The 26,593-nt window shown below is 32.2% G+C and overlaps 1 protein-coding gene across 1 annotated transcript; it reads left to right on the top strand.

The window, feature by feature from the left end:
* The first annotated feature begins 1,594 nt into the window (after window positions 1-1,594).
* On the top strand, window positions 1,595-6,857 carry LOC139892068 (nitrate reductase [NADH]-like). Its single transcript, XM_071875099.1, has 4 exons — window positions 1,595-2,588; window positions 3,385-3,525; window positions 4,847-5,079; window positions 5,483-6,857. The coding sequence occupies exons 1-4, from the start codon at window positions 1,595-1,597 to the stop codon at window positions 6,821-6,823; spliced, it is 2,709 nt and encodes a 902-aa protein (XP_071731200.1). The 3' UTR covers window positions 6,824-6,857.
* Window positions 6,858-26,593: the final 19,736 nt, after the last annotated feature.

The following is a 26,593-nucleotide window of genomic DNA, read 5'->3' as shown; positions in this document are numbered from 1 at the left end:
CCGTTTGACTCATATCAATAATCACCAATGAAAATGTAATTTATCTTCGCTTTTTAATAAAACTTAAAACTACAGTATTAAACTAGCCTATTAATTAATAATTTTGTGATCAATACTTTTCTAAACTTGGTAAACACAAGACTGCTTTTTGTGAAATTCAACTATTGGAATAGTTAAATGGTCATTTCAATAACGCAAAATTAGGCCCGGAGTCATGTATTTGTGAAAATTTAATAATCGGATTCAAAAGCTTTTTTGAACCCGGTTACTAATTTGGACAATGATAGACCTCATAAACTCTAGTGTAATTTTTTCTTCTATTAACAAGAGAACAGAAAAATTAATTTAGTTACATAAAAGTGACCGAGTAATACTTCCACTTTACACATCCACTTTAATAATACCATACACTTTTATAAATCTATAAACAATCCCAAAATGATACCGTCGTTGTGTTCCTAGAAGTTTCGCGGTGTGATGAATTAATGCTGTTAAGTGCATGGATTGAATAAATCGATATGGTCATGAGTTAATACCTCTCCCAAATCTGCCTATTATCAGTTGGACTCATGTGTATCACCCTTCACCAATTGGATCACACTAGTATTCCATTTGTTTCCACAAATCTATTTCATAATTATGTACTCTCAAATCTAGATAAGTTCTAAGAGTTGTCGTTAGCAAGTAGTTAAATGCTTAATGGTTAAGAGATAATTCTAGCTCTGAATGGTTCAACATTGAAGGTTGAACCATTCAACACTGTCTGTCATACAAAGATAATACAAACGCATTGAATGCTGAATGGTTCAGCATTCAACGTTGACCATTTAATTAAAAGCTAAACAAACACACCATTATACTTAAGACAAAAAGGCAAACAATGCATAATGATACCCTATCGTTGATTTGTATATATTACAAACACATCGCAAATACTTTCTGCAGTAACGCACGCACTCAAATCCCACTCGTTAACTCTATTCATCAACATCAAAATTTCTTTTTACCCGTTAAGTTCTGTTTTATTTTATTTGATAAATCAAAACAGACAATGAGCATCGAAACAATTTAAAATATGAATGTGAACATTCCTACTGAAGGTTACGTCCTAGACTAAATTAATAAGCATATTGCATATGTTTAAACATAAATGATACTTTAGCTTTCAAAAAGTGCCACGAAAACTGGAGATTGGAAATTATAATATTTAGTACTATTACAAAATACAAAATAGCAAATACGTATGTGGTTGTTTCATGCAAAACACCATTTGGTTACCTCCTATTTCATTCAAGAGCTGCTAAAACTTCCAACATCCAGACGTCTCTATTTTCTCTCTATATAAATCTAATTAAATTAATAATGTCTTTATATTATATGTGGATGACTAAACAAATATGCTCTTTTTTACGTCACTGCTTATTTAATATAAACAAATTTGTTAGTTGTATAGTAGTAGAAGGTTCCCTAGAGTTGTTATATATATAAGTGAGTTATGTGTGTTGTATAGTTAGGCAAATCTTGTGTCTAAATTTTCTTATCACATTGTACACAAACCAACATATAGAAGCAGAGATATAGCAAAGTTACACCTATGGCGGCCTATGTCGAAAACCGCCGGTTCGGTCATGAACCTGGTCTATCAGCCGCTGATGTTGTCCGTTCTTTTAGTCCGAACTACAACTGTTCATCAGCTAGTCGAGAATTCATGATGCCGAATAAGGTTATTAATACGCCTTTGTACGAAAACTCTAGTGGTGAGGACGACGAGGAAAACAATTATCGTGACGAAATTAAGACATCCAACTCCGAGTTGGAATCATCCGTTTTCGATCCTCGAGATGTGGGAACGTCAGATCAATGGATCCAACGAAACCCATCCCTAGTTCGGTTAACGGGCAAACACCCGTTTAACTCCGAACCACCTTTAAATAAACTCATGCAACATGGGTTCATAACCCCTGCACCTCTTCATTATGTCAGGAATCACGGTCCAGTCCCCGATGCCACTTGGGAAAACTGGACCGTGGAAGTATGTGGTCTGGTAAAACGACCAGCTCATTTCACCATGACCCAATTAGTCAACGAGTTTTCTTCCAGAGAGTTTCCAGCGTCATTAGTTTGCGCTGGAAACAGACGGAAGGAACAAAATATGACCAAAAAGACAATCGGGTTCAACTGGGGTGCAGCCGGGATATCTACTTCCGTCTGGAAGGGGATCCCGTTACCCCAAATTCTGAAAAGATGCGGAATCATTAACCGGAATAAAGGAGCGTTAAATGTATGCTTCGAAGGAGCCGAAGATCTGCCCGGTGGTGGGGGTTCGAAATACGGTACGAGCATAAGCATTGAAATGGCGATGGATCCGGCCCGAGATATCATATTGGCATACATGCAAAACGGTGAAAGATTGTTACCGGATCATGGGTTTCCGGTTAGGATGATTGTACCCGGATTTATTGGTGGTAGGATGGTGAAATGGTTAAAGCGTATAATCGTCACATCCACTGAATCTGAGAATTATTACCATTTTAAAGATAATCGCGTGTTACCATCACATGTGGATGCTGAATTAGCCAACTCTGAAGGTACTGATGAGTATTAAATTAAATAAGTAAATATAGATATTTGTTATCAGCATATCATATTTTATGTTTTATGTAAACTAGTAACACCCTAGTAGAAACATATAACGCGAATATCTACACCTTTAAGCCGATACACATGTTTTTTTGAAACAATCTACACCTTTAATCGTCCTAAACTTACATATATAACACGAATATCTACACCTTTAATTGTCCCACCACGACCACGATACGTATAGATCAGTAAACTGGTAATTGAACAAATTAATAGGTTTTTTACGGACTATCCTGAAAATAAAATAATTTTTACTTAGATGTAGTCAAGTATTCCATAACTTTTTCCTACCTACTCAAAATGTACATTCTGTCAAAATTTAATTAAACGAGAGACCTAGTCTTGCTATTTACGGAGTATTATTTGTTTTATATGATGTAAGAAAATTGCGAGTAACATGATAACTTATCTTAGATACAAGACCAATATAAAACATTAATTTTTATTATTATTTAATATATGAAATGACATCAGTTTCTGAGTATCTTTTCGGTATCTATGACATAAAGGTAGATATGGACATAAATACATACATATCTTTGTACAGAGATAAAGTAACAGACATTTAGAATTTTAAGGTTTATGGTTTTATTGCTTTATATTCTATGAATAAAAATATTTAGAGATCTTGTTATTTCAGTTAATATCGTTGTGCATGTGCTTAGGTAACATAAATGTAATGTGTGAACAAATAATTAAAGGGGTAAAATTGTAATAAAATTTGTATATGTAAATTTGCAGGTTGGTGGTATAAGCCAGAGTACTTAATTAACGAGTTGAACATAAACTCGGTGATTACAACTCCTTGTCATGAGGAGATATTGCCGATAAATTCATGGACTACTCAAAGGCCTTACACCTTAAGAGGCTATGCTTACTCGGGTAATTATTTTTTATTGACATGTATTTTAATTCTCTAATGGTATTCGTATGTACGAAAATTATTTTTTAAAATTTTTCGTTTTCAAATGTCAAATGAACACAGTGTCTTTTATTTATTATAAGGATATTTTGATATTAAAGAATCATGTTCTCAAGTGTCTAATCTTTATAGACTTGGATATTTTAATCAAACATCAGCACATATTTTTAATTTAATTAATAGTCCATGGTACTACGTAATATAATGTATTTTAAGTCTAATACGTGTAGTCGTGTTCTAAGAAAGCGACAAATACTACTTTATGTCTGGAAAACTACATGAATGACAACTTGCAAATACTACTTTATAATGTGCTTAAGGGAATATGTAGATTAATCAATTAAAACATAATTAGTGGATAAAATAGATACAACAAGCATTAAGGGGTAATGATAGGAGACCAATAACTATTTATTTATAACATTGTCGTACAATTTTGGAATTCTATAAATTTTATAAAGTGGTACCCAAAATACATTAGAATGCTGTTACTATAGCATTTGTTCTCTATTGTATTTTCTACAATTTCTTTTCGTTTTTTTTTTTTCCTTTTTTTTAATAACTAACCAATCATGTGCATACACGGTAATTTAATTTACGAAAATGTCCTTCCACTCCACCCACTTTTTTTTTTTAACGACAAGCTTGCATCAGTGTATCATTTATTTCAACGACACTCATTATTTGCACACACACGCGTTCGGGAGGAAACCCGAATCGCATTACAGGAACCCGATCCTTTAACCATCCCGAGGGACAGACGGACCGGGTTTGAATCCTGAATGGATCCGGGAGAAAACCCCTCTGGGGTCAATCTGGATATTCATATTTCAAACAGATTAATTAATAGGATTGACAGAGCGAAGCTTGAACTCATGACCTAACCCCCAGTCCCAACAAATAAAGTGAATTTATTAAATATTTGAGTGAAAATAACACCTCCCAATTGTTGACAATAGTAAAGGAGATCTTCTAGAAAATTAGCTTATAGATTATTTAATGATTCAATATTTTTTTTATAAAATTGTTGGTTATTTTAATAGCAGCGGAATATTCATCATCAATTCATAATAATCTAATCGAATTCTAATACAAATTAGAAACTATTAAATTTTGATACTATAAAACATCATAAGCCGCTGTTTTTTTTTTCTCTCAAAAACCAGAACATAATAAATCAAAGAAAACCTAGCCAACAAATTGGGGGTTACGATATTTGATATTCTGGTAGAATTAAATTTGATAATCCTGAACTAATTAAAAAATGAATTTAATTTACAGGAGGTGGGAAGAAAGTGACACGTGTCGAGATAACAATGGATGGAGGAGAGACGTGGAGTGTATGCAGTTTGGACCGGAAAGAGAAACCAAACAAGTATGGGAAATATTGGTGCTGGTGTTTTTGGTCACTAGATGTTGAGGTTTTGGACCTTCTTAGTGCCAAAGAGATTGCGGTTCGAGCCTGGGATGAGACTTTTAACACCCAGCCTGACAAACTTATCTGGAATCTCATGGTAAGTTGGTAGTTAAGAATTTAAACAAATTTATTTTTATTTTACTAAAAAAGATAAATTATAACTAGCATAACATTTTTTTTTAAATAGACATCATACTTGGTTTTGATTGTTGACTAAAAGTATGTTTATTAAAAAACCACATTAACCAACACACATTCATATTCATATTAATCGATAAAACCGAACCGATAAACCAAACTCAATGTGTAACCATGGGTATGGCTAACACTTTTCAATTAACCGCACTTTCTGGGTTGATTGTGAAAATGAGTGCTACCCACACCATTTTAGCCGCAACCGCAACGTACTTTTATACTTTAGTAAATGAAAATGTCTATGTTTATATGATCATGTAAAAGTAAAAGTGTAAAACTAATTATGTGTAAATTATGATAAACAGGGTATGATGAACAATTGTTGGTTCCGAGTGAAAACTAGCATGTGCAAACCACATAAAGGCGAAATCGGTATCGTGTTTGAGCACCCGACCCAACCGGGAAACCAATCCGGAGGATGGATGGCTCGAGAAAAACACATCGAGATTTCAACCGAAGCCAATTCAACTCTCAAAAAGAGTGTATCATCACCTTTCATGAACACAACTTCTGTAACTTACTCAATGTCTGAAGTCAATAAACACAACTCAGCTGATTCAGCTTGGATCATAGTCCATGGTCACGTTTACGACTGCACATCGTTCCTAAAAGACCACCCCGGTGGCAGCGACAGCATACTCATCAATGCAGGAACCGATTGCACCGAAGAATTCGATGCAATTCATTCTGATAAAGCCAAGAAGCTTCTAGAAGAGTACCGAATTGGTGAACTTGTAACCACGGGTTATAATTCTGACTCAACCACATCATCACCAAATAACTCGGTCCATGGTGCCACTAATTACATAACATCACATTTAGCCACTATTAAAGAAATTGTCCCAACAAGGAACATAGCTTTGATCCCTCGCGAAAAGATCCCGTGTAAACTCGTTGCTAAAACGTCACTTTCGCATGATGTGAGGCTATTTCGTTTCGCTCTGCCATCAAGTGATCAAGTTCTTGGACTGCCAGTCGGAAAGCACGTATTTTTGTGCGCGAATATTGACGACAAGTTATGCATGAGAGCATACACGCCTACAAGTACTATCGATGAAGTCGGATACTTTGAGTTGTTGGTAAAAATCTACTTCAAAAACGTCGAACCAAAGTTCCCGAACGGAGGGCTTATGTCACAATACTTGGAGTCAATGCCATTAGGTAGTTCGCTTTGCATCAAAGGTCCATTAGGTCACATTGAGTACATGGGAAAAGGAACATTTTCGGTTCATGGTAAACAAAAGTTTGCCACAAAGTTAGCCATGTTCGCTGGTGGGACCGGGATCACGCCAATCTATCAAGTGATGCAAGCAATTTTGAAGGACCCGGAGGACGATACAAAGATGTACGTCGTGTATGCAAATCGCACTGAAGATGATATATTGTTGAAGGATGAACTTGATGCATGGGCTGAAAAGTATCAAGATAGAGTTAAAGTATGGTATGTTCTTTCAAATTCAAAAAGAGAAGGATGGAAATATAGTAAAGGGTATATTAATGAAGATATAGTGAGAGATCATATTCCTGAGTTTTCTGAAGATACATTAGCATTGGCTTGTGGGCCACCACTTATGATTCAATGTGCTATAAACCCTAATCTTGAAAGGATGGGGTATGATATCAAGAATTCATTGTTGGTGTTTTAGATTTTGTTACAATGGAGGTTGGAGTAAATCAAATATGTACATATACTTGCTTCTATTTGTAATCATCTTTCTTGAGAAAGTTTTTATAAATAGAAAATCATAATTATTTTTGCATGTTTTCTGTGTTTTTGATTGAACAAAACTGAATCAGTTAAGTACACCCTTTACCCTCTAAGATAGAAATCCTAAATAGATTATTTCTTGGCACATGAAGTGTCAAGCAAATAAGCAATATCATCAATGCACGTTCAAGCCCAATAGGCCCAAAGAGGCATACAACCAACAAACTATGCCAATAATTGAGAGATCTAAAGATTTCTAGATGAATTCAAATGAATTTAGATCTCGTGATAAATTTACAGTAAATTTGAATGATAAATTTATCAATATAATTAATAGACAAAACCCTGTAGCACTATTCATCAATAGTGCCAGGGGAATTTTGATCATTTTACTTTCTTTCTTTTTTAACACTCTTTGGAAATAAGAACTTTGAATAATTATCCCCTTTCTAAAACACAGAAACTAGGAACAGTAACAAATTACAAATTTTAAAGCACTTGCTACAACTCATTCATGCACACGCCACCGCGAACCATCACGTCCAGCCACCACCGACTACCAGCCATTGCAGGCAAACACGATCTTTCAAACTAGATCTGAAAAAAGTGGTCAAAAACATGAATTACTAATTAAAAAAGACCTACTGAAAATTATTACTACAAATTTAAGGTACCAAAATACACCATGGCAATTCATTAAATTACAAACCACCACTATAAACAAGTTAGCAACCTTAGCACCACCATTAAAGAAAGCAAAAAATTTCGGAGTAAAAACAACAGCTACGTTAAAGGTCGTTGGCCAGAAAATGTAAGAGGAGTTTTACGATTTGTTTGGAGAAGGAGACGACGCGGTTTGTGTAGTGACAAGAAAATTTCGACTAATTTTAAACCAAACTCTCAATACGATTTAATATTTTTGACACGATAAGCAAAGCATGTAAGGTTGAGTCTTAAAAAGTTTGAACTGTTTCATATATTCAATTGACCTTTGACTGCTCTTGACGATTCACGAACAATTAATTGTAATTAGATATGTGTGTATGTATATATAAATAATAATTCGAAATATAATTTGAAGTATTATATGTTGTTGTTGTTATTAAAAAAGTTAATAAAATAAAAATAGGATACTATAATAATTATTATTTAAAACATATTTATATATAAATCATGGTATATTAAAAATAAATATTAATTGATTGTAATACTCGTTTAATGTTTCGATTGATATTAAGCCAGTTAAATTCGAACTTATATGATTTTAAAATAAACAGTGATCCGAAAATAAGTTCTATAAATTTTAGGCTTATTAAAAATGTATTTAGGATCTAGTTATTAAATTTTGACACTTTTTATATTTCACCCATAAATGAGAGGGACAGTTGATATAATTTTTATTTATTAAATTAATGATCGAATTTTATACCATAATGATCAAAATAAATAAATATTGTTAATTTAAAAATATGGGATTTTTCTGAACACTTTTATCCGCCACTAATTAAATACGAAATCCAATTCGTGAAAGGAATAGTAGACGACGGCTAAGAATTCACACGTTTATAATTTAAAATATATTATAATTATTATTATATTATTATTATTATTCGAATCTATCGTTTGCAAGATATTTAAATTTCTATTTTTGTTTGCATACAACCTATCTAATCTATCTCTTCTAACTAATCTATATTGGTATAGACCCACACAAACACATCCCTCACACACTCACACTTTCTGTAAAGTATCATATTGATACTGTGAAATATTATCATTCTTTAAACTCACTTATTTGTGATCAAATCCAACTAACCAACCAAACACATAAACACACACTCATGTTCTTTATATTCAAGTTCTCTTCTCTATCAACCCTTCAAATCTTCTTTCTTTCTTTCGGTTTCTGTGAACTAACTCGACACTCGAAAACAACCTGCAATCTCACCAATTTATGTTTTCTATTCTTTGGTAAGTTTATGACCATGAAAACCATAACCCTTTTATTTAATCCAGTTCGCCACCTTTCATCACCATTAACCCACTTTCTTCGTGAACGGTGAACCCACAACCCGTACCAACAACCATCTATTGTCTTTGTATCAACCATGTACAACCACCACACCCATGAACCCATGTGAACTAAACCGTTATTACGATGTTTATGTTAAACCCACCTGCGTTTCATTTTTCTCTATGCTTGCTTTCTATCTATCGAAAACTACTTTTTTTTTCTGTCATGTTACAACCTCCTATACCATCTTCGTCACTCTACAAAACCAGGCCCGGCCCAAAGAGTGTGCAAGGTGTACACTTGCACAGGACCCATCATATGTTGGGGCTCAAATTTTATCAGGCTGCTGTACACTACTACACTAGCAATTCAAGTCTCACTAGTAGAAAAATTATACCTGGCAATTGAGACCCAAACACTCAAATTCGGGTTAAATGGGTCAAGCTTTCGGGTCAATTGGGTCTTGAGAAAAAATTAGGCCTAACAATGTAAATCAAAATTTAAAAAAAGATTCAAATGGGTTTCTATCCAACATATTGAGTCCTATACAAAAAATGAATGAACGGGTCTAATGAGTATCAACACTCAAAGATCAATAAATAGAAATAGGTCTAACGGGTTTTGTGAATGGGTCAAATGGGTCAAGCATAAAAAGTTTCATCCGTTAAGAATTTATAAAGCATTCATGCTTATATCATTTATTATGTATATTAATGTTTCTTATGTATATTTAATAAATAATAATAACTAAAATAATGTGCTTATATCATTTATTATGTATATTAATGTTTCTTATGTATATTTAATAAATAATAATAACTAAAATAATGTAATAAATGTAAAAAAAATGATGTAACCCGTGACCCAAACCGACTCGTTTTGACCTATGACCCATTTCAACCCGTTACCCAAACCGACCAGTTTGCCAGACATAAGAAAAATCAACATGTAGATAAACGGCACACTACCAACACTATTGTGATTGGCCACAATGTAGAAGTTGCTGATTGTCTCTTATCCATGCTATAAATAACTTATTGCAAATTCTAGTTACCTCGATGTGGGACTTGTAATGTATGTATTAATAATAAAACAACACATTTGCAAATTAAATCATTTACAGTTGCATGTGAAGGTAATATGCACTTCAATCATCTATAGTTGTGCCTAATCTAAATGAAACTCAAATATGTACGCTTTTATAAAAAGCTCATCGAGCAACTTCTGGCCTTCACAGCACAAACAAAAATGACCCCATACATGTGACCTGATACATTATGATATTATAAAAGTACTCAGCTCAATGTAACACATGATACAATACATAGTTGTCCATTAACTAAAGTATTCAGCTCCATGCCATACATAATAAACTACATAACTGTCCATGAAAAATTGCATTATGTTTTTTTTTAAGGGGCCTATATTCGACAATCTCGTACAGGCATTTAAATTCTCAGGACCGGCACTGTACAAAACCACCACCATCTATTTTATCTCTCTCCTACTTTACACCGAGAACCACCACCATCGTTCTATATTTTCTAATCAGGAATACTTCACAAACCACTACCATTGAAAACCATTTAAAAACATCATCACTATTCGTGCCTATTACTGTTGCTACGATGTATGTTTCTGTCTTGTACGAGCCAGAAAACCACTACCTTCCTTCTGCTCGAGTTAAATGGTGACTGTGCAGCTGGGTGTACTAATGCTAGCTCGGTTAACCACATAAACCGCCACCTTGCTTCCACTTTTATTTACTTCTTTCCGTTTCTGCTCGGTTTACTGCAGTCCGAATAAGGTCGAGCTGATTACTAGCTGTTACTATTCGAGAATTTGTTGCTGCTCGTTGTTTCTTGTTGTTGCCATACTAGACCGAAACCGAACCCACCCTACACTTGATCTTTCTTAGGTAACTCACTAAACTTTAAGTATTTTTTTATATACCTCAGATTATAACTATTAAAATAAATATTGTGGTATGATAAGCTTATAAACATTAATATTAATATGATATAATAAAGATCATAATATTAATATGAATACGTGTATGATGTTGATGATTGTTATTAAAAATTAAAAATCAAGAAAATAATGAAAACAATAGAAACAGTGGGGAATGAAGGTTGATCGTGATGTTTGTAATGGAATAAGTGGCTGATTATTATTATTTTTTTTTTTTTTGTATTCTCCTTTGCTTTTAAAAAGCATAACATACTTTAATAATCATAAAGTGTGTCCAAGGGACAACCACGTTAATACCCATTTTGACCCGAGATTTTCATTTTCTAATGAACCGTCTACTTAAGTTTAGAAGTGGTTGATCTGATAAGATGAAAAAGTTAATGATGTACGATGATGATGATGTTAATATTCATTGATTATGATGATAATGAATATGATAAAGAAAGTAATACATGGAATGATAAAATGATGAGGTTTGTAGAAGAAGAGAAAGGAAACAAAATACATGGGTTATATAGATTTAACAGATAAACTAAATCAGGAAATATGAAACAGTGGAATGGTTAGGGGTGCTTGGTGAACGAGAGGTCCTAGGTTTGAGCCCATGCTCGGGCATTTTTTTTTTTTTAGAAAAAAAAAAGAAAAAAAAAGAAGAAGAAGGATACAGAAGTAAAGGTTAAGAACAATTTAAGTTGGGTGTTATTTCAGAATTGAAACTCATAGCGTAATGGTTAAGGATGTTATCGGGTTAGCGGGAGGTTGCGAGTTCAAACCTGGGCTTAGGCATTTTTTTAAGAGATACTCCTTTGAGGTAGTTATTACAAAAACTCTTATTATTATTATTTTTATTTTTATTATTATTATTATTATTATTATTATTATTATTATTATTATTAATGTAAGTAGTATTATTATTGAAACTAATTTTTTTATAAAAATTATCATTATTGATTATTACTAAAGTAGCTAATAGTATTAGTATTTTCATTACAATAAGTATCATTTATATTTATAATTATTACATATATCATAAAAGTAATCAAATTTACTATTTTAACATAAAAATAACATATATAGATATATATAACATTTGGAAATAACAAATACATTATAATAAATAATATATTATATAATTAATATATATAAAACGGTATGATTATTATTACATGTAAATATACGTGTTAATATATATAAATGATATAGGTTCGTGAATCCGAGGCCAATCCTGCATTGTTCAGTTGTTCAATGTAGTCATATGTATTTTTACTACAAAATACAATATTGTGAGTTCATTTGCTCCCTTTTACTCTTTACATTTTTGGACTGAGAATACATGCAAATGCTTTATTAACTGTTTTACAATATTTATATGCGTGAGTTCATTTGCTCCCTTTTACTCTTTACATTTTTGGGCTGAGAATACATGCAAATGCTTTATTAACTGTTTTACAATATTTATATGTGTGAGTTCATTTGATTTCATTTTACTCTTTACATTTTTGGGACTGAGAATATGTGATGACCCGGAAATTTCTGACCAAATTTAAACTTAATCTTTGTATGATTAACATTTTCGACACGATAAGCAAAGTCTGTAAAACTGAATCTCAAAATTTTTGAACTACTTTCATATATTCAAATACCTTTCGGTTGTTCTTGACAATTCGTGCACAATTATATGTATATAGATACATATATATACTATAACTTGAAAACGTAACAATTTATTAATTGTTTGATATTGTACATTAAACTTATTGGTTTAAATATTTATTTGAATATATATGATAAGTTGGAATATTAATTGTATGAATAATTTGCGACATATATTTAAAACGTGTTTATGAATGTTGAAAATATATATTAACTTGGTCATAAAACGATTTGTTATTATATATATATTAACAAATAGCAAGACAATGATTTATAAAAGTAAATGACCAAAACACTCGAAAGTTTAAGATACACTTTGAATGATATAGTTTATTGATAATTTAAGACTATATTTTGACAAAGGTACGAGTCACAAAACGTAAATTGCGAGTTTTCTAAGCGTACGAAAATGCGTTCGAGAAATCGGAACCGGGACATAAGTCGAGTGACAACGTACGAGTCATCGGAACAAAAATTACAAGTCAACTATGCACATGAATTTAATATAATATATAATTAATTATTTAAATTAAATATATTATATATATTATATTTAAATATGTCGACAAACAAAACAACAAAAAATTGTGAACTGGATTTTGGGGCCATGCGATCGCATGGAAAATAGGCATAAAACCCATGCGATCGCATGGGCATCAGATTCCAAAAAGTTGCCTATAAAAGTCCAGTTTCTGCTCAAGTTTTGTTTACACATATTACACTCGTATATATTTATATTTATATTTATATTATTATTATTATTATTATTATTATTATTATTATTATTATTATTATTATTATTATTATTATTATTATTATTATTATTAATCTTATTATTATTAGTAGTATTAGTACATAAAATACTACCACGAGGCCATGAGCGGGTCATTTTTGAAATGGGTTTTCGAGCGGGATAGAGATAAGGAAATTATGGGTAATATTCGTGGGTATTATTCGCAAGTCAAACCTAGTTTTTATCATATCCGTTGCGTCTACGTACTTTCCTACAATATTGAATCTCAATATTGATACGTAAGCACACATATTTTATCTTTTATATATTAATTGTGTATCCATGTCTAGTGCTCGAGTATATATATTTATGCATGCTTGTATGCTAAATTTCATCGTTAAACAGTTTATGATGAATCACGAATTAAATACATATATTACTGGTAAAAGGTATATGATATGCATGTTTTTGGAAAGCTGGCGAAAAATCAATGACTTTTCATTTAGATATCGAATAGTTTCGATGAACGAATTAAGAGATATGATCAACTGAATTATGATTGACGTTAATTGAAATTGCTTTTGAATCTGCAATCAAGATTTAAACAACTTGTTTACGAGATTGATAAAATGGGTTTTTGAATATTACCAACCGAGTAAATGACTCCTTATATAAGGTATGTCTCGTTTTGTTGAACTATTGTCAAAATTGACTTTTTGAAACGACTTTGGATAACTTTTGTATGTCGATCTCGAGCATTAGGATTGTGATACACTATGACCAGACCTAGCTTGATAGACATTTATTGACCAACATATGTTCTCTAGGTTGAGATCTACGGTTATTTGGTAATCCGAGTTTCGGTCATATTTTGGTGAACGACTTTATATGCTGCTAAGGTGAGTTTCATTTGCTCCCTTTTTAATTGCTTTTGCAATTTATATTTTTGGGCTGAGAATACATGCAATTTATTTTAAACGCAATGGATACAAGTACATACTAAACTCTACACTGAGTTTAAACCGAAAATCCCTTAGCTTTGGTAACTAGTAACTGCCAGTTATAAGAACTGGTGGGCGCGAGTAGTAGTATATGGATCCATAGGGCTGGATATCCCCGTCCAAGCTAGAGCACTAGCCTTTTAACGGACGTATGCTATTTGAGAAGCGTACACGTTGGTTTGCGTGTATTATTAAGATGATTATACAAAGGGTACAAATTATATATACGTTAATTTTAGTTACCAGGGTGCTCAATCTTGTAGAATATTTTGATAAACGTTTCTGGATGAAACAACTGAAATCTTGTGATCCACCTTTATGTACAGATTATACAAAACATTAAAACTATGAACTCACCAACCTTTGTGTTGACACTTGTTAGCATTTATTCTCAGGTTCCTAGAAGTCTTCCGCTGTTTGCTTATATGTTAGACAAGCTATGTGCATGGAGTCTTACATGGCATGTTTATCAAGGAAACGTTGCATTCACCAAATCATCACCATGTATCATATTTTGACTGCATTGTCAATGGAAGTACTATTGTAAACTATTATTTACGGTGATTGTCTATATGTAGAAATCATCAAATGTCGAAAACCTTTGATTTAAATATTCATTTATGGTGTGCCTTTTCAAAAGAATGCGAATGCAATGTTTACAAAACGTATCATATAGAGGTCAAATACCTCGCAATGAAATCGATGAATGACGTGTTCGTCCATATGGATTTGGAGCGATCGTCACAGTTGGTATCAGAGCGTTAGTCCTAGCGAACCAGGTCTTGCATGAGTGTGTCTAACTGATAGTTGTTAGGATGCATAAGTAAGTCTGGACTTCGACCGTGTCTGCATGTTAAAAGTTTTGCTTATCATTTCTTGTCGGAAATTACATGCTTATCATTCTTAAGTCTAGACACGTTTTCCTGCATTTATTGCATAAATAGTGTATAGACAAAAATTCATATCTTAGCGTATCTGTTACTGTAAACTTTTCCTGACATCTTCCGAAAATTTCTCCGTGATTTATGGAATTTGGTATTATATATACATATGTAAATTATGTATTGAAGAATACCAAACTAAATTCTATAATCTAATTCATATCAAAAATCATCTCCATAATTATACAAGATGGATCCCGTATCTAGTCCAAATTCCTTAAACTCCGACAGCTATTCCGATATGGATATTCACCTGAATTCCGAAGACAGTGTAACAAGAATGGATCAACCAATTAGCCATCACCTATTCTGGATGAATTGGGGATGGGTTCGTAGCCTACTTAATTATTGGAGACAAGAAGAAGGCGATCCCTTCCATCCACCACATTGCCCTCTTGGCGAAGAACCTGAAGCACTTACCGGCGAACCTGTTCGAGACACCATTTTCTCTCTCATTTCCAGAGTATCTCGTCATGATCATATACTCTCTCAAATTCTGGATCTTATTCATCCGCTCGTCCGAACCGCCAATCATCCCGGTGTAGTAGAAGAAGTCAACGAGCTTCGCGCTCGGGTAGTGGCTTTGGAGAATATGGTGCAAAGGTTACAAGAACCAGCAGAATCACCGGCATCAACAGTACCATCGACAACAACACCAACAGTACCATTACCACCACCAACAACATCCGCACCGCAAGCCTCAACATTACAATATGTACCTTGAACATCAACGTCATACGCATCGTAGTTACCAAGAAATACTAGCAACAATAACCGATGAAGTATTAACTCATTACCCCTGAAGAAATTTTATGTATATTTAATATATATGAATTTTGAAATCAAAATAAATCTTTTTGTACTAAGCTATTACGTGTGAATCTTAACTGGTAGGTACTACTCGGTTAGTTCATATTACTAATATGCAATGATGTACATCATTCCTTAACAGCTTAACCATTGTTAACTACAATCTCTGTTTCAACTTAATGAATTACATTTCATAATAAACCAAGTGTATTATTCAATTACATAATTGATTTTACATTTTCATTTTCGATGTACTCGAAACTTTCCAGAAAACATCATCTGTGCCTTGTAAGGTTCACAAAAAATTCCACGAGCATCAACATCCTTCAACGAGGAATAAGAATAAATAATGAAGTATCGATTACATTAGCGAAATACTCCGCAAAGATTATGTAATCTTTAATGTTTTAGAGATTAATCATTTCTAAGTCAAGCCGAAAATTAAATGAGCTTAATATGATATTAACTCATTAAATCTGTGTTACATCTGAAGAAAATATACATACATATATTTTCATAAAGACGGTAATAAAAATTCTTTTGTATAAAGTATTAATTGTGAAATCTTTAACGGGTAGGTAATACCCGAGAAATATATAAGTTTGCAATTAATATGTTACACTGTACATTCTTCAACTTTGATTCAAAAATTATTAACAATGCTCACAACGATATACAATCGTTTTCATACAAATTCAATTACATATTCTGATATTGACGGATCAGAATTCAAGCCATAACTCTGAACCGGTGACATCATTCTTAGATCTCTACATCTTTCAAAGCTATACTTTGACTTCAAAACTGTGCAAGATCCTTTAACGTTGTTATTACCGAAAATAATCTTGCAATTCTTTTCAAGATATCAAATTTTCATCACACTTCCAACCAGTCAACTTCGACTTTTCAGATTAACCTTATTATAACCTTGACATATACGTTCTTGTTATTGGGGAACCTTTCATGTTCCACCACATTAGCAGTAAACTTACCAACAACTTCACTGATCTTTGACTTTCTAAAAAATTATTATATTTATCGAAACCTCATCATTTACTCATCTGCATCTTATAACAAGAATTGTCTTGCCAATTACTGGGAATCAGCAATCAGTATTTTGAAATCTCGCAGCATGTCTACTCCAACAGTTATATGTGTACATATAACATCTATCTCCTATACTTACGTACTTTGAATGTGAAGTTTCCGAAAAACACCTTAAACCGCGAACTAGTTCTCGAAATTTTGAAAAGTACTGATGAAGCAGCAAAAACTGTAAACGACCTTAACAGTAAAAAGTTTGATGATAAAGAATAGTGTGTTGGCAAAGCTCAGAAAAAGAAAAGGTTTGGAACTGGAAAACGGATTGAGCAAAGTATGAAGGAGGCTGTGGATAAATCACAAGGACGAAACCTGCCTTCCAAGAATCCAAATGATTCAGTATTTGCTGAAGCCATTAACGAATACCTTGATTCCGAATCTAAACCCTTGCGGACAATATTCTTTATCATCCTTCGATATTAGAAATTCTAAGATATTATCATATCTTTCATTATAAATATCTTCGATATTTCTGAAGATATCTTCATAACTATTATCATTCGAAATTATTTATCTCTTCACGCTATCTGTGTTACATCATAAAAGAAACTATTTTAGTTTCTAATTTCTAAAAATTTCGAAAAATGGATGTTTTTGAAGTAGTGTTGGGAATTGAAGCATGAGTTAGTATAATATAATGACATTTGATCAACGTGATTATATTACAGTAAGTCATGCTGAGTTTCTAATGGAACGTGATAAAGGTTCACAGATCATACCCTCGTCATAAACCATGTTACATAACTCTTTTATTCTATTTAACCTCTAAACATATCAAGAAAATATTTTTCTTGATGATTCGGTCTTTTTCGAGGTATTCTGGTAATTTGACAAGTCAGATTGTGCCATTACCGTTTCTTTCTTAGAACATTAATTATGTTCATTCCGAAATTCATACCTACGAATTCTGGACCATTATTCGCTTGACTTAAATTCGGGAAGAGAAAACGAAAGCATGAAGCTCCGAAATATAATGGAAAATATAAAGCTCGAAAACAACCCCGAAATTACAAATCGTGTATATCAATGCGTATACCAATATAAAGACATGGGAGAATGAAAAATAATATAACCCCAAGGTAATAGTAGAAGAAAATAACCTCCTCTGGTGGCAGATGAAAAAGAAGAATGAATGATATGATAGCCAAGAAAATATCAAGAATCAGAACTGGATGAAGGATTTTCACAAATCTTTTATAAGTATGAAATAAGAAAGAAGATTATAGGAGTGGTGAAAATAAATGAAATGGAAGAGGTCAATTTATAGCAAAATATCAGACATAACAATCGAGGCAGATTACGCATTTAATCAAAGGAAATCCTAATTTCCTTAAATTCCGAAGAATCAAATCTTATTTAAATTATGAAGATTTTCTATTCCTTAAATTCCGAAAATCAATCGTTACTACATCAAGAGATAAGACGAATCTCTATTCTCCTTTTCACTCTATTACGATAACTTCTCTCATACGCTTCGAATAATCGGATTGTTTTATCTATATTATTCAACGGTGATAAAACTCTATTTATCAACACATATACGTCATGAAAACATTTTTATTGTTAGTCATGACGACCTCACTCAAATTTCGGGACGAAATTTCTTTAACGGGTAGGTACTGTGATGACCCGAAAATTTCTGACCAAATTTAAACTTAATCTTTGTATGATTAACATTTTCGACACGATAAGCAAAGTCTGTAAAACCGAATCTCAAAATTTTTGAACTACTTTCATATATTCAAATACCTTTCGGTTGTTCTTGACAATTCGTGCACAATTATATGTATATAGATACATATATATACTATAACTTGAAAACGTAACAATGTATTAATTGTTTGATATTGTACATTAAACTTATTGGTTTAAATATTTATTTGAATATATATGATAAGTTGGAATATTAATTGTATGAATAATTTGCGACATATATTTAAAACGTGTTTATGAATGTTGAAAATATATATTAACTTGGTCATAAAATGATTTGTTATTATATATATATTAACAAATAGCAAGACAATGATTCATAAAAGTAAATGACCAAAACACTCGAAAATTTAAGATACACTTTGAATGATATAGTTTATTGATAATTTAAGACTATATTTTGACAAAGGTACGAGTCACAAAACGTAAATTGCGAGTTTTCTAAGCGTACGAAAATGCGTTCGAGAAATCGGAACCGGGACATAAGTCGAGTGACAACGTACGAGTCATCGGAACAAAAATTACAAGTCAACTATACACATGAATTTAATATAATATATAATTAATTATTTAAATTAAATATATTATATATATTATATTTAAATATGTCGACAAACAAAACAACAAAAAATTGTGAGCTGGATTTTGGGGCCATGCGATCGCATGGAAAATAGGCATAAAACCCATGCGATCGCATGGGCATCAGATTCCAAAAAGTTGCCTATAAAAGTCCAGTTTCTGCTCAAGTTTTGTTTACACATATTACACTCGTATATATTTATATTTATATTATTATTATTATTATTATTATTATTATTATTATTATTATTATTATTATTATTATTATTATTATTATTATTATTATTATTATTATTATTATTATTAAGATTAATATTATTATTATTATTAATCTTATTATTATTAGTAGTATTAGTACATAAAATACTACGACGAGGCCATGAGCGGGTCATTTTTGAAATGGGTTTTCGAGCGAGATAGAGATAAGGAAATTATGGGTAATATTCGTGGGTATTATTCGCAAGTCAAACCTAGTTTTTATCATATCCGTTGCGTCTACGTACTTTCCTACAATATTGAATCTCAATATTGATACGTAAGCACACATATTTTATCTTTTATATATTAATTGTATATCCATGTCTAGTGCTCGAGTATATATATTTATGCATGCTTGTATGCTAAATTTCATAGTTAAACAGTTTATGATGAATCACGAATTAAATACATATATTACTGGTAAAAGGTATATGATATGCATGTTTTTGGAAAGCTGGCGAAAAATCAATGACTTTTCATTTAGATATCGAATAGTTTCGATGAACGGATTAAGAGATATGATCAACTGAATTATGATTGACGTTAATTGAAATTGCTTTTAAATCTGCAATTAAGATTTAAACAACTTGTTTACGAGATTGATAAAATGGGTTTTTGAATATTACCAACCGAGTAAATGACTCCTTATATAAGGTATGTCTCGTTTTGTTGAACTATTGTCAAAATTGACTTTTTGAAACGACTTTGGAGAAATTTTGTATGTCGATCTCGAGCATTAGGATTGTGATACACTATGACCAGACCGAGCTTGATAGACATTCATTGACCAACATATGTTCTCTAGGTTGAGATCTACGGTTATTTGGTAATCCGAGTTTCGGTCATATTTTGGTGAACGACTTTATATGCTGCTAAGGTGAGTTTCATTTGCTCCCTTTTTAATTGCTTTTGCAATTTATATTTTTGGGCTGAGAATACATGCAATTTATTTTAAACGCAATGGATACAAGTACATACTAAATTCTACACTGAGTTTAAACCGAAAATCCCTTAGCTTTGGTAACTAGTAACTGCCAGTTATAAGAACTGGTGGGCGCGAGTAGTAGTATATGGATCCATAGGGCTTGATATCCCCGTCCGAGCTAGAGCACTAGCCTTTTAACGGACGTATGCTATTTGAGAAGCGTACACGTTGGTTTGCGTGTATTATTAAGATTATTATACAAAGGGTACAAATTATATATACGTTAAGTTTAGTTACCAGGGTGCTTAATCTTGTAGAATATTTTGATAAACGTTTCTGGATGAAACAACTGAAATCTTGTGATCCACCTTTATGTACAGATTATACAAAACATTAAAACTATGAACTCACCAACCTTTGTGTTGACACTTGTTAGCATTTATTCTCAGGTTCCTAGAAGTCTTCCGCTGTTTGCTTATATGTTAGACAAGCTATGTGCATGGAGTCTTACATGGCATGTTTATCAAGAAAACGTTGCATTCACCAAATCATCACCATGTATCTTATTTTGACTGCATTGTCAATGGAAGTACTATTGTAAACTATTATTTACGGTGATTGTCTATATGTAGAAATCATCAAATGTCGAAAACCTTTGATTTAAATATTCATTTATGGTGTGCCTTTTCAAAAGAATGCAATGTTTACAAAACCTATCATATAGAGGTCAAATACCTCGCAATGAAATCGATGAATGACGTGTTCGTCCATATGGATTTGGAGCGATCGTCACAGAATACATGCACTATTTTTACAACTGCTTTATTAAATGCTTTTGAAATACATTTTTAACTGCGAATACATGAAATGCTTTTATAAATGTTTGACGAGATAGACACAAGCAAAACATTCCTCGAATGAATTATTATGCAGACAGAAGTTCTGCGGATTATTATTGAATTATGTGGACATGATAATTGCCACCATTGAATTATGTGGACATGATAATTGCCACCATTGAATTATGTGGACATGATAATTGCCACCAATTGAAGTGAATGTTATATATCGAGAGAATGGTTTTATACACAGGTTATGTGTATGATATTTTGTACACGAGATATGTGTACGGTTACAAAGATTAGTTAAAATGGTTTCGTACATGAGAAAGGTGTACTGTATTTAAAAGATATCGCATGTACATTACAGGTGGGTGTAGGATTCGGGCCCATTTGTACCATGCCGCATTTAAATTTTGTGGTCTATCAAAATGATGAATTTTATTGTTTTAAGATAAACCTATGAACTCACCAACCTTTTGGTTGACACTTGAAAGCATGTTTATTCTCAGGTATGAAAGAAATCTTCCGCTGTGCATTTGCTCATTTTTAAAGACATTATTTTGAGTCGATCATCGCAATGGAACCAGATGTTGATGACTTCGTCCAGATGAATTAGGACGGGTCTCTACAGTTTGATGGTTGATGGAGAATAATTCGGCCGGCAGAGTGGTATGGCCTGGAGAGGCGTCGTACGACTGACGGAGATCGACGCGGCGGCGTAGCAAGGTACAACGGCGGCGCAAGGTGGACAGCGGCGGAGAAAGGTGGACAGTGGCGGAGCAGGTGGCCAGCGGTGGCGACGTCTAGATGTCGATTCCTGTCTCGAAGAATAATTTTTTTTAGAGATATAGAGTGAGGGAAAAGAAAATAGAGGATTATACAGCTGTTGGTGCTTCAAATGACAAAAAATATATTTTATTTTAATCTACTGCGCGTATATTTTTGTACTGTAAAGAATGGTACGTCAAAGTAGTAGCAACATGTTAAATCAATTTAAATTGAATTTTTGATCCATTACTATTTTTCGTTCGACTCGAGTAATTTTGTAAAATAAACGCAATAAAATACATTGAAAACCGAACCCCGGCGCGAAGCGAGGGTGAAAATACTAGTTTCATTACTATTTCACCTACTTGCATAGTAAAATCTGTATTATAAATAAGTGATCGAATGTAATCACTAGGGGTACCATTCTTACTGATATATATGAAATATATATACTGCTCTTTCTCTCCATTACTACTTATATATAATTAAGTATTATATAAGCTTAGGCCAAAAGTAGTTATAAACTACAAATTCATAACACGTTATCAGCACGATTATCTCAACATTTATAATATGGTTGGCTCTGCCACCTAAATAATATATAGTCAGTTATATCACCTAAATAATATATGGTTGGTTATACCACCTAAATAATATATGGTCGGTTATACCGCCTAAATAATATATGGTCGACATTGTCGCCTAATTATCATCTATGTTTACTAACATTTAATTCTGTATACTAACATTTACATTTATGTTATATAACATTTATTTGATTACTTACATTTATTTATTTCATACTAATCTTTATTCTTAAAACTATTAAGTTATGCATAATACGTTTATTTTTATTAGTCATTATCTTAATCTCCGTATTTATACTAAATGTATTTATACTAAATGTATTTATACTAAGTGTATTTATAGTAAATATATTTATACTAATTAAATTCTTTTATTAAAGTTATTTTAATACAACGACAACATAACGGTCGTTAACATTAATTAACAACGTTACAACGGTCATATATACATAACGATTGTTAACGTCGATTGACGACGTTAAAACGACTATATTTTTCAAATATAAATTAAACATCCCGGTTTTCACATTTTCACAAATCAATTTTCATTTTCTCAAATACTATCAAAAGTTTTTTAAAAGATGATTAACTCAAGGATGATTTTTCCTACTGTATTGATCATACTAGCTATCATCCTTGTTGCTAGTACACCACCAGATGAACCTATATTCTATCCTTCCTTTATGGTTTTATTATTTGTAATCATGCCATTATTCTGTTGTTTGCTACTTATGAATTTAAATTAATTCTAATTTCATGTTGTTATTTGTCTATGAATAAAAATTGATTATGATTATGATTTATGTTGTTCATCTTTCTAAAAATAGAAAATGTCAAACTTATCAAAGCTTGAGTTTGATGCCCTAGACATATCGGGAACAAACTACACATTCTGGGTCATGGACGTAGAAATAAATCTTGGATCATTGGGTATTCTAGAAACTTTAAAAGAAAACAATACTTGTTCTGATCAAGATAAATTAAAATCAATTGCTTTTATTCGCAAACACATTGATATCACCTTAAAAATAAGTATATCACTATCAAAGATCCGCATGTTTTATGGGAAAGTATCAAGAGTAGATTCGATAATTAAAAGGAAATATTACTCCCAGCTGCGAGGGAAGAATGAAGAAATCTAAGGTTCCAAGACTTCAAAAAGGTAAGTGAATACAGCTCGACTATTTCAAGATCCGTTCAAAGCTTCAATTCTGTGGTCAAGAAATAAGTGATACTGATATGATGGAGAAAACTTTCTCCACAATGCATTCTGCAAACATAACTGTGCAAGAAAATTTAAGATTGCAGAATTACAAAACTTTTTCCAAACTTCAAACTTATCTCTTAGTTGTAGAGGTGAATAAAGAATTATTGATGAAAAATCAAGAATCTCGTCCTACTGGTGCGCTAGCATTTTCTGAAGCTAATGCTATTAACAATAATAATAATAAAAAAAGAAGAAATGCACATGGATGAGACCGTGGACAAGGTCGTGGTCATATTGGCCTAAACCATCACCATGGAAATTACCATAACAATAATAAAAATCAAAACTATGTTCGAAATCACCCTTATGGTAATGGTCGTGGTGGTGGTCGTGGTCATGGTCGTGGTGGTCATGGTCGTGGACAAAGAAATAATAATCAACAAAATTATAAAATCCAAACACCATACAATCCCACAAATCACAATGTTGAAGAAGGCTCTTCAAAGAATATTGAAGATTCTTGTTACCGATGTGGTAAAATTGGCCACTGGTCTAAAAACTGCCGAACAAACCAGCTTACTGTTAATCGGTATCAAGAATCCCTAAAGGAAAAAGGAAAAGAAGCAAACCTTGTGGATGACCTTGATACAAAAATCACTGAGCCAACTTGTGACTACTTTAACGAATAAATTTCTAATATATATATATATATATATATATATATATATATATATATATATATATATATATATATATATATATATATATATATATATATTAGAAATTTATTCAAAAATCACTGAGCCAACTTGTGACTACTTTAATGAATAAATTTCTAATATATATATATATATATATATATATATATATATATATATATATATATATATATATATATATATATATATATATATATATATATATATATATATCCTATTATATGTCCACGTTAAATAAATGGTTGTAGATTTTCAATCTACACCATATCTAGTTTATTACATATTTCCTTATTATGTGCTATCGTTTGTAACATGTTTTGAATGTAATATATTGATAAATTATGTACTCATTATTTGTTTCTCATATTTTTTTGAAGTTCATGATGTATACTGCTGCAGTGAAAAATCAGTCAAATGGTGGAGATATTTGTACCGCAGACAGTGGTGCCACTCACACCATACTCAAATCTAAAAAATATTTCACATACTTGAAAGCAACAGAAGGAACTATACATACTATATCAGGTCCTGTGGACTTAATAAAAGGAATGGGAAAGGAAAAATTCATGTTACCAAATGGTACGAATTTTCTGATAAATAATGCCTTATTTTCTCCCATATCAAAGAGAAATTTGTTAAGTTTCTCCAACATATACCAAAATGAATATGATTATCAGTCAGTGACAACAGAAAATGAAAAATATTTAAGTATCACTGATAAGAATCGTGTAATTAAAAAACTACCAAGACTTCATTCTGGTTTACATTATACACATATAAATGTACCTGAAGTAAATGTGGCAGTTAAAGAAAAGTCATGTGATCTTGTAATGATCAGTTTGTGGCATGAGAGATTAGGCCACCCAGGATTAACAATACACATGGACATCCATTGGCGGACCAAAGGATCCCTCATGATGCACTTATCCCATGTACATCATGCTCACTTGAAAAGTTGATAATAAGACCATCACCTCTTAAGGTTGAAAAAGAATCACCAATGTTTCTTGAAAGAATTTAAGGTGATATATGTGGACCAATTCATCCACCATGTGGACCATTTAGATATTTCATGGTTCTAATAGAAGCGTCTAGTAGATGGTCTCATGTTTGTCTATTATCAAGTCGAAATGTGGCATTTACAAAATTTCTTGCTCAAATTATTAAATTGAGAGCACATTTCCCTGATTATACTATTAAAATGGTGAGACTAGATAATGCCGGTGAGTTTACATCTCAAGCATTTAATAACTTTTGCATGTCTATTGGGATTATTGTTGAACATCCCGTTGCCCACGTGCATACACAAAATGGTTTAGCTGAATCATTAATTAAACGATTGCAGCTAATAGCTAGACCATTGATATTGAGAACAAAACTCCCAGTATCTGTATGGGGCCATGCAATTTTGCATGCTGCATGGTTGATTCGCATTAGACCAAGTGCAAGTCATACATATTCTCCCTTGCAACTTGCTTTTGGCCATCAGCCAAATATTTCTCACCTTAGAACATTTGGTTGTGCGGTTTATGTCCCTATCGCACCGCCACAATGCACTAAAATGGGTCCTCAAAGAAGGATGAGAATATATGTTGGATATGAAACATCTTCAATAATAAGATATATTGAACCCATGACGGGTGATGTTTTTACAACACGTTTTACTGATTGTCACTTTAATGAAACGTTGTTCCCTAGATTAGGGGAGAAATAAAAAATAAAGAAAATGATGTTTCATGGTGTAAACCACAATTAATGTATCTTGATCCTGCATAAAAGAATGCGAGACTGAAGTTCATAAAATAATGCATATGCAAGAACTTGCGAATAAATTGCCCGATGCATTTACAGATACAAAAAGGGTGACTAAATCATATATAATGGCA

Source organism: Rutidosis leptorrhynchoides, chromosome 2, assembly GCF_046630445.1.
Source record: "Rutidosis leptorrhynchoides isolate AG116_Rl617_1_P2 chromosome 2, CSIRO_AGI_Rlap_v1, whole genome shotgun sequence".
NCBI lineage: Eukaryota > Viridiplantae > Streptophyta > Magnoliopsida > Asterales > Asteraceae > Rutidosis > Rutidosis leptorrhynchoides.
The sequence above is the reverse complement of the archived record's forward strand: the minus strand, read 5'-3'. Positions and strand labels throughout refer to the sequence as shown.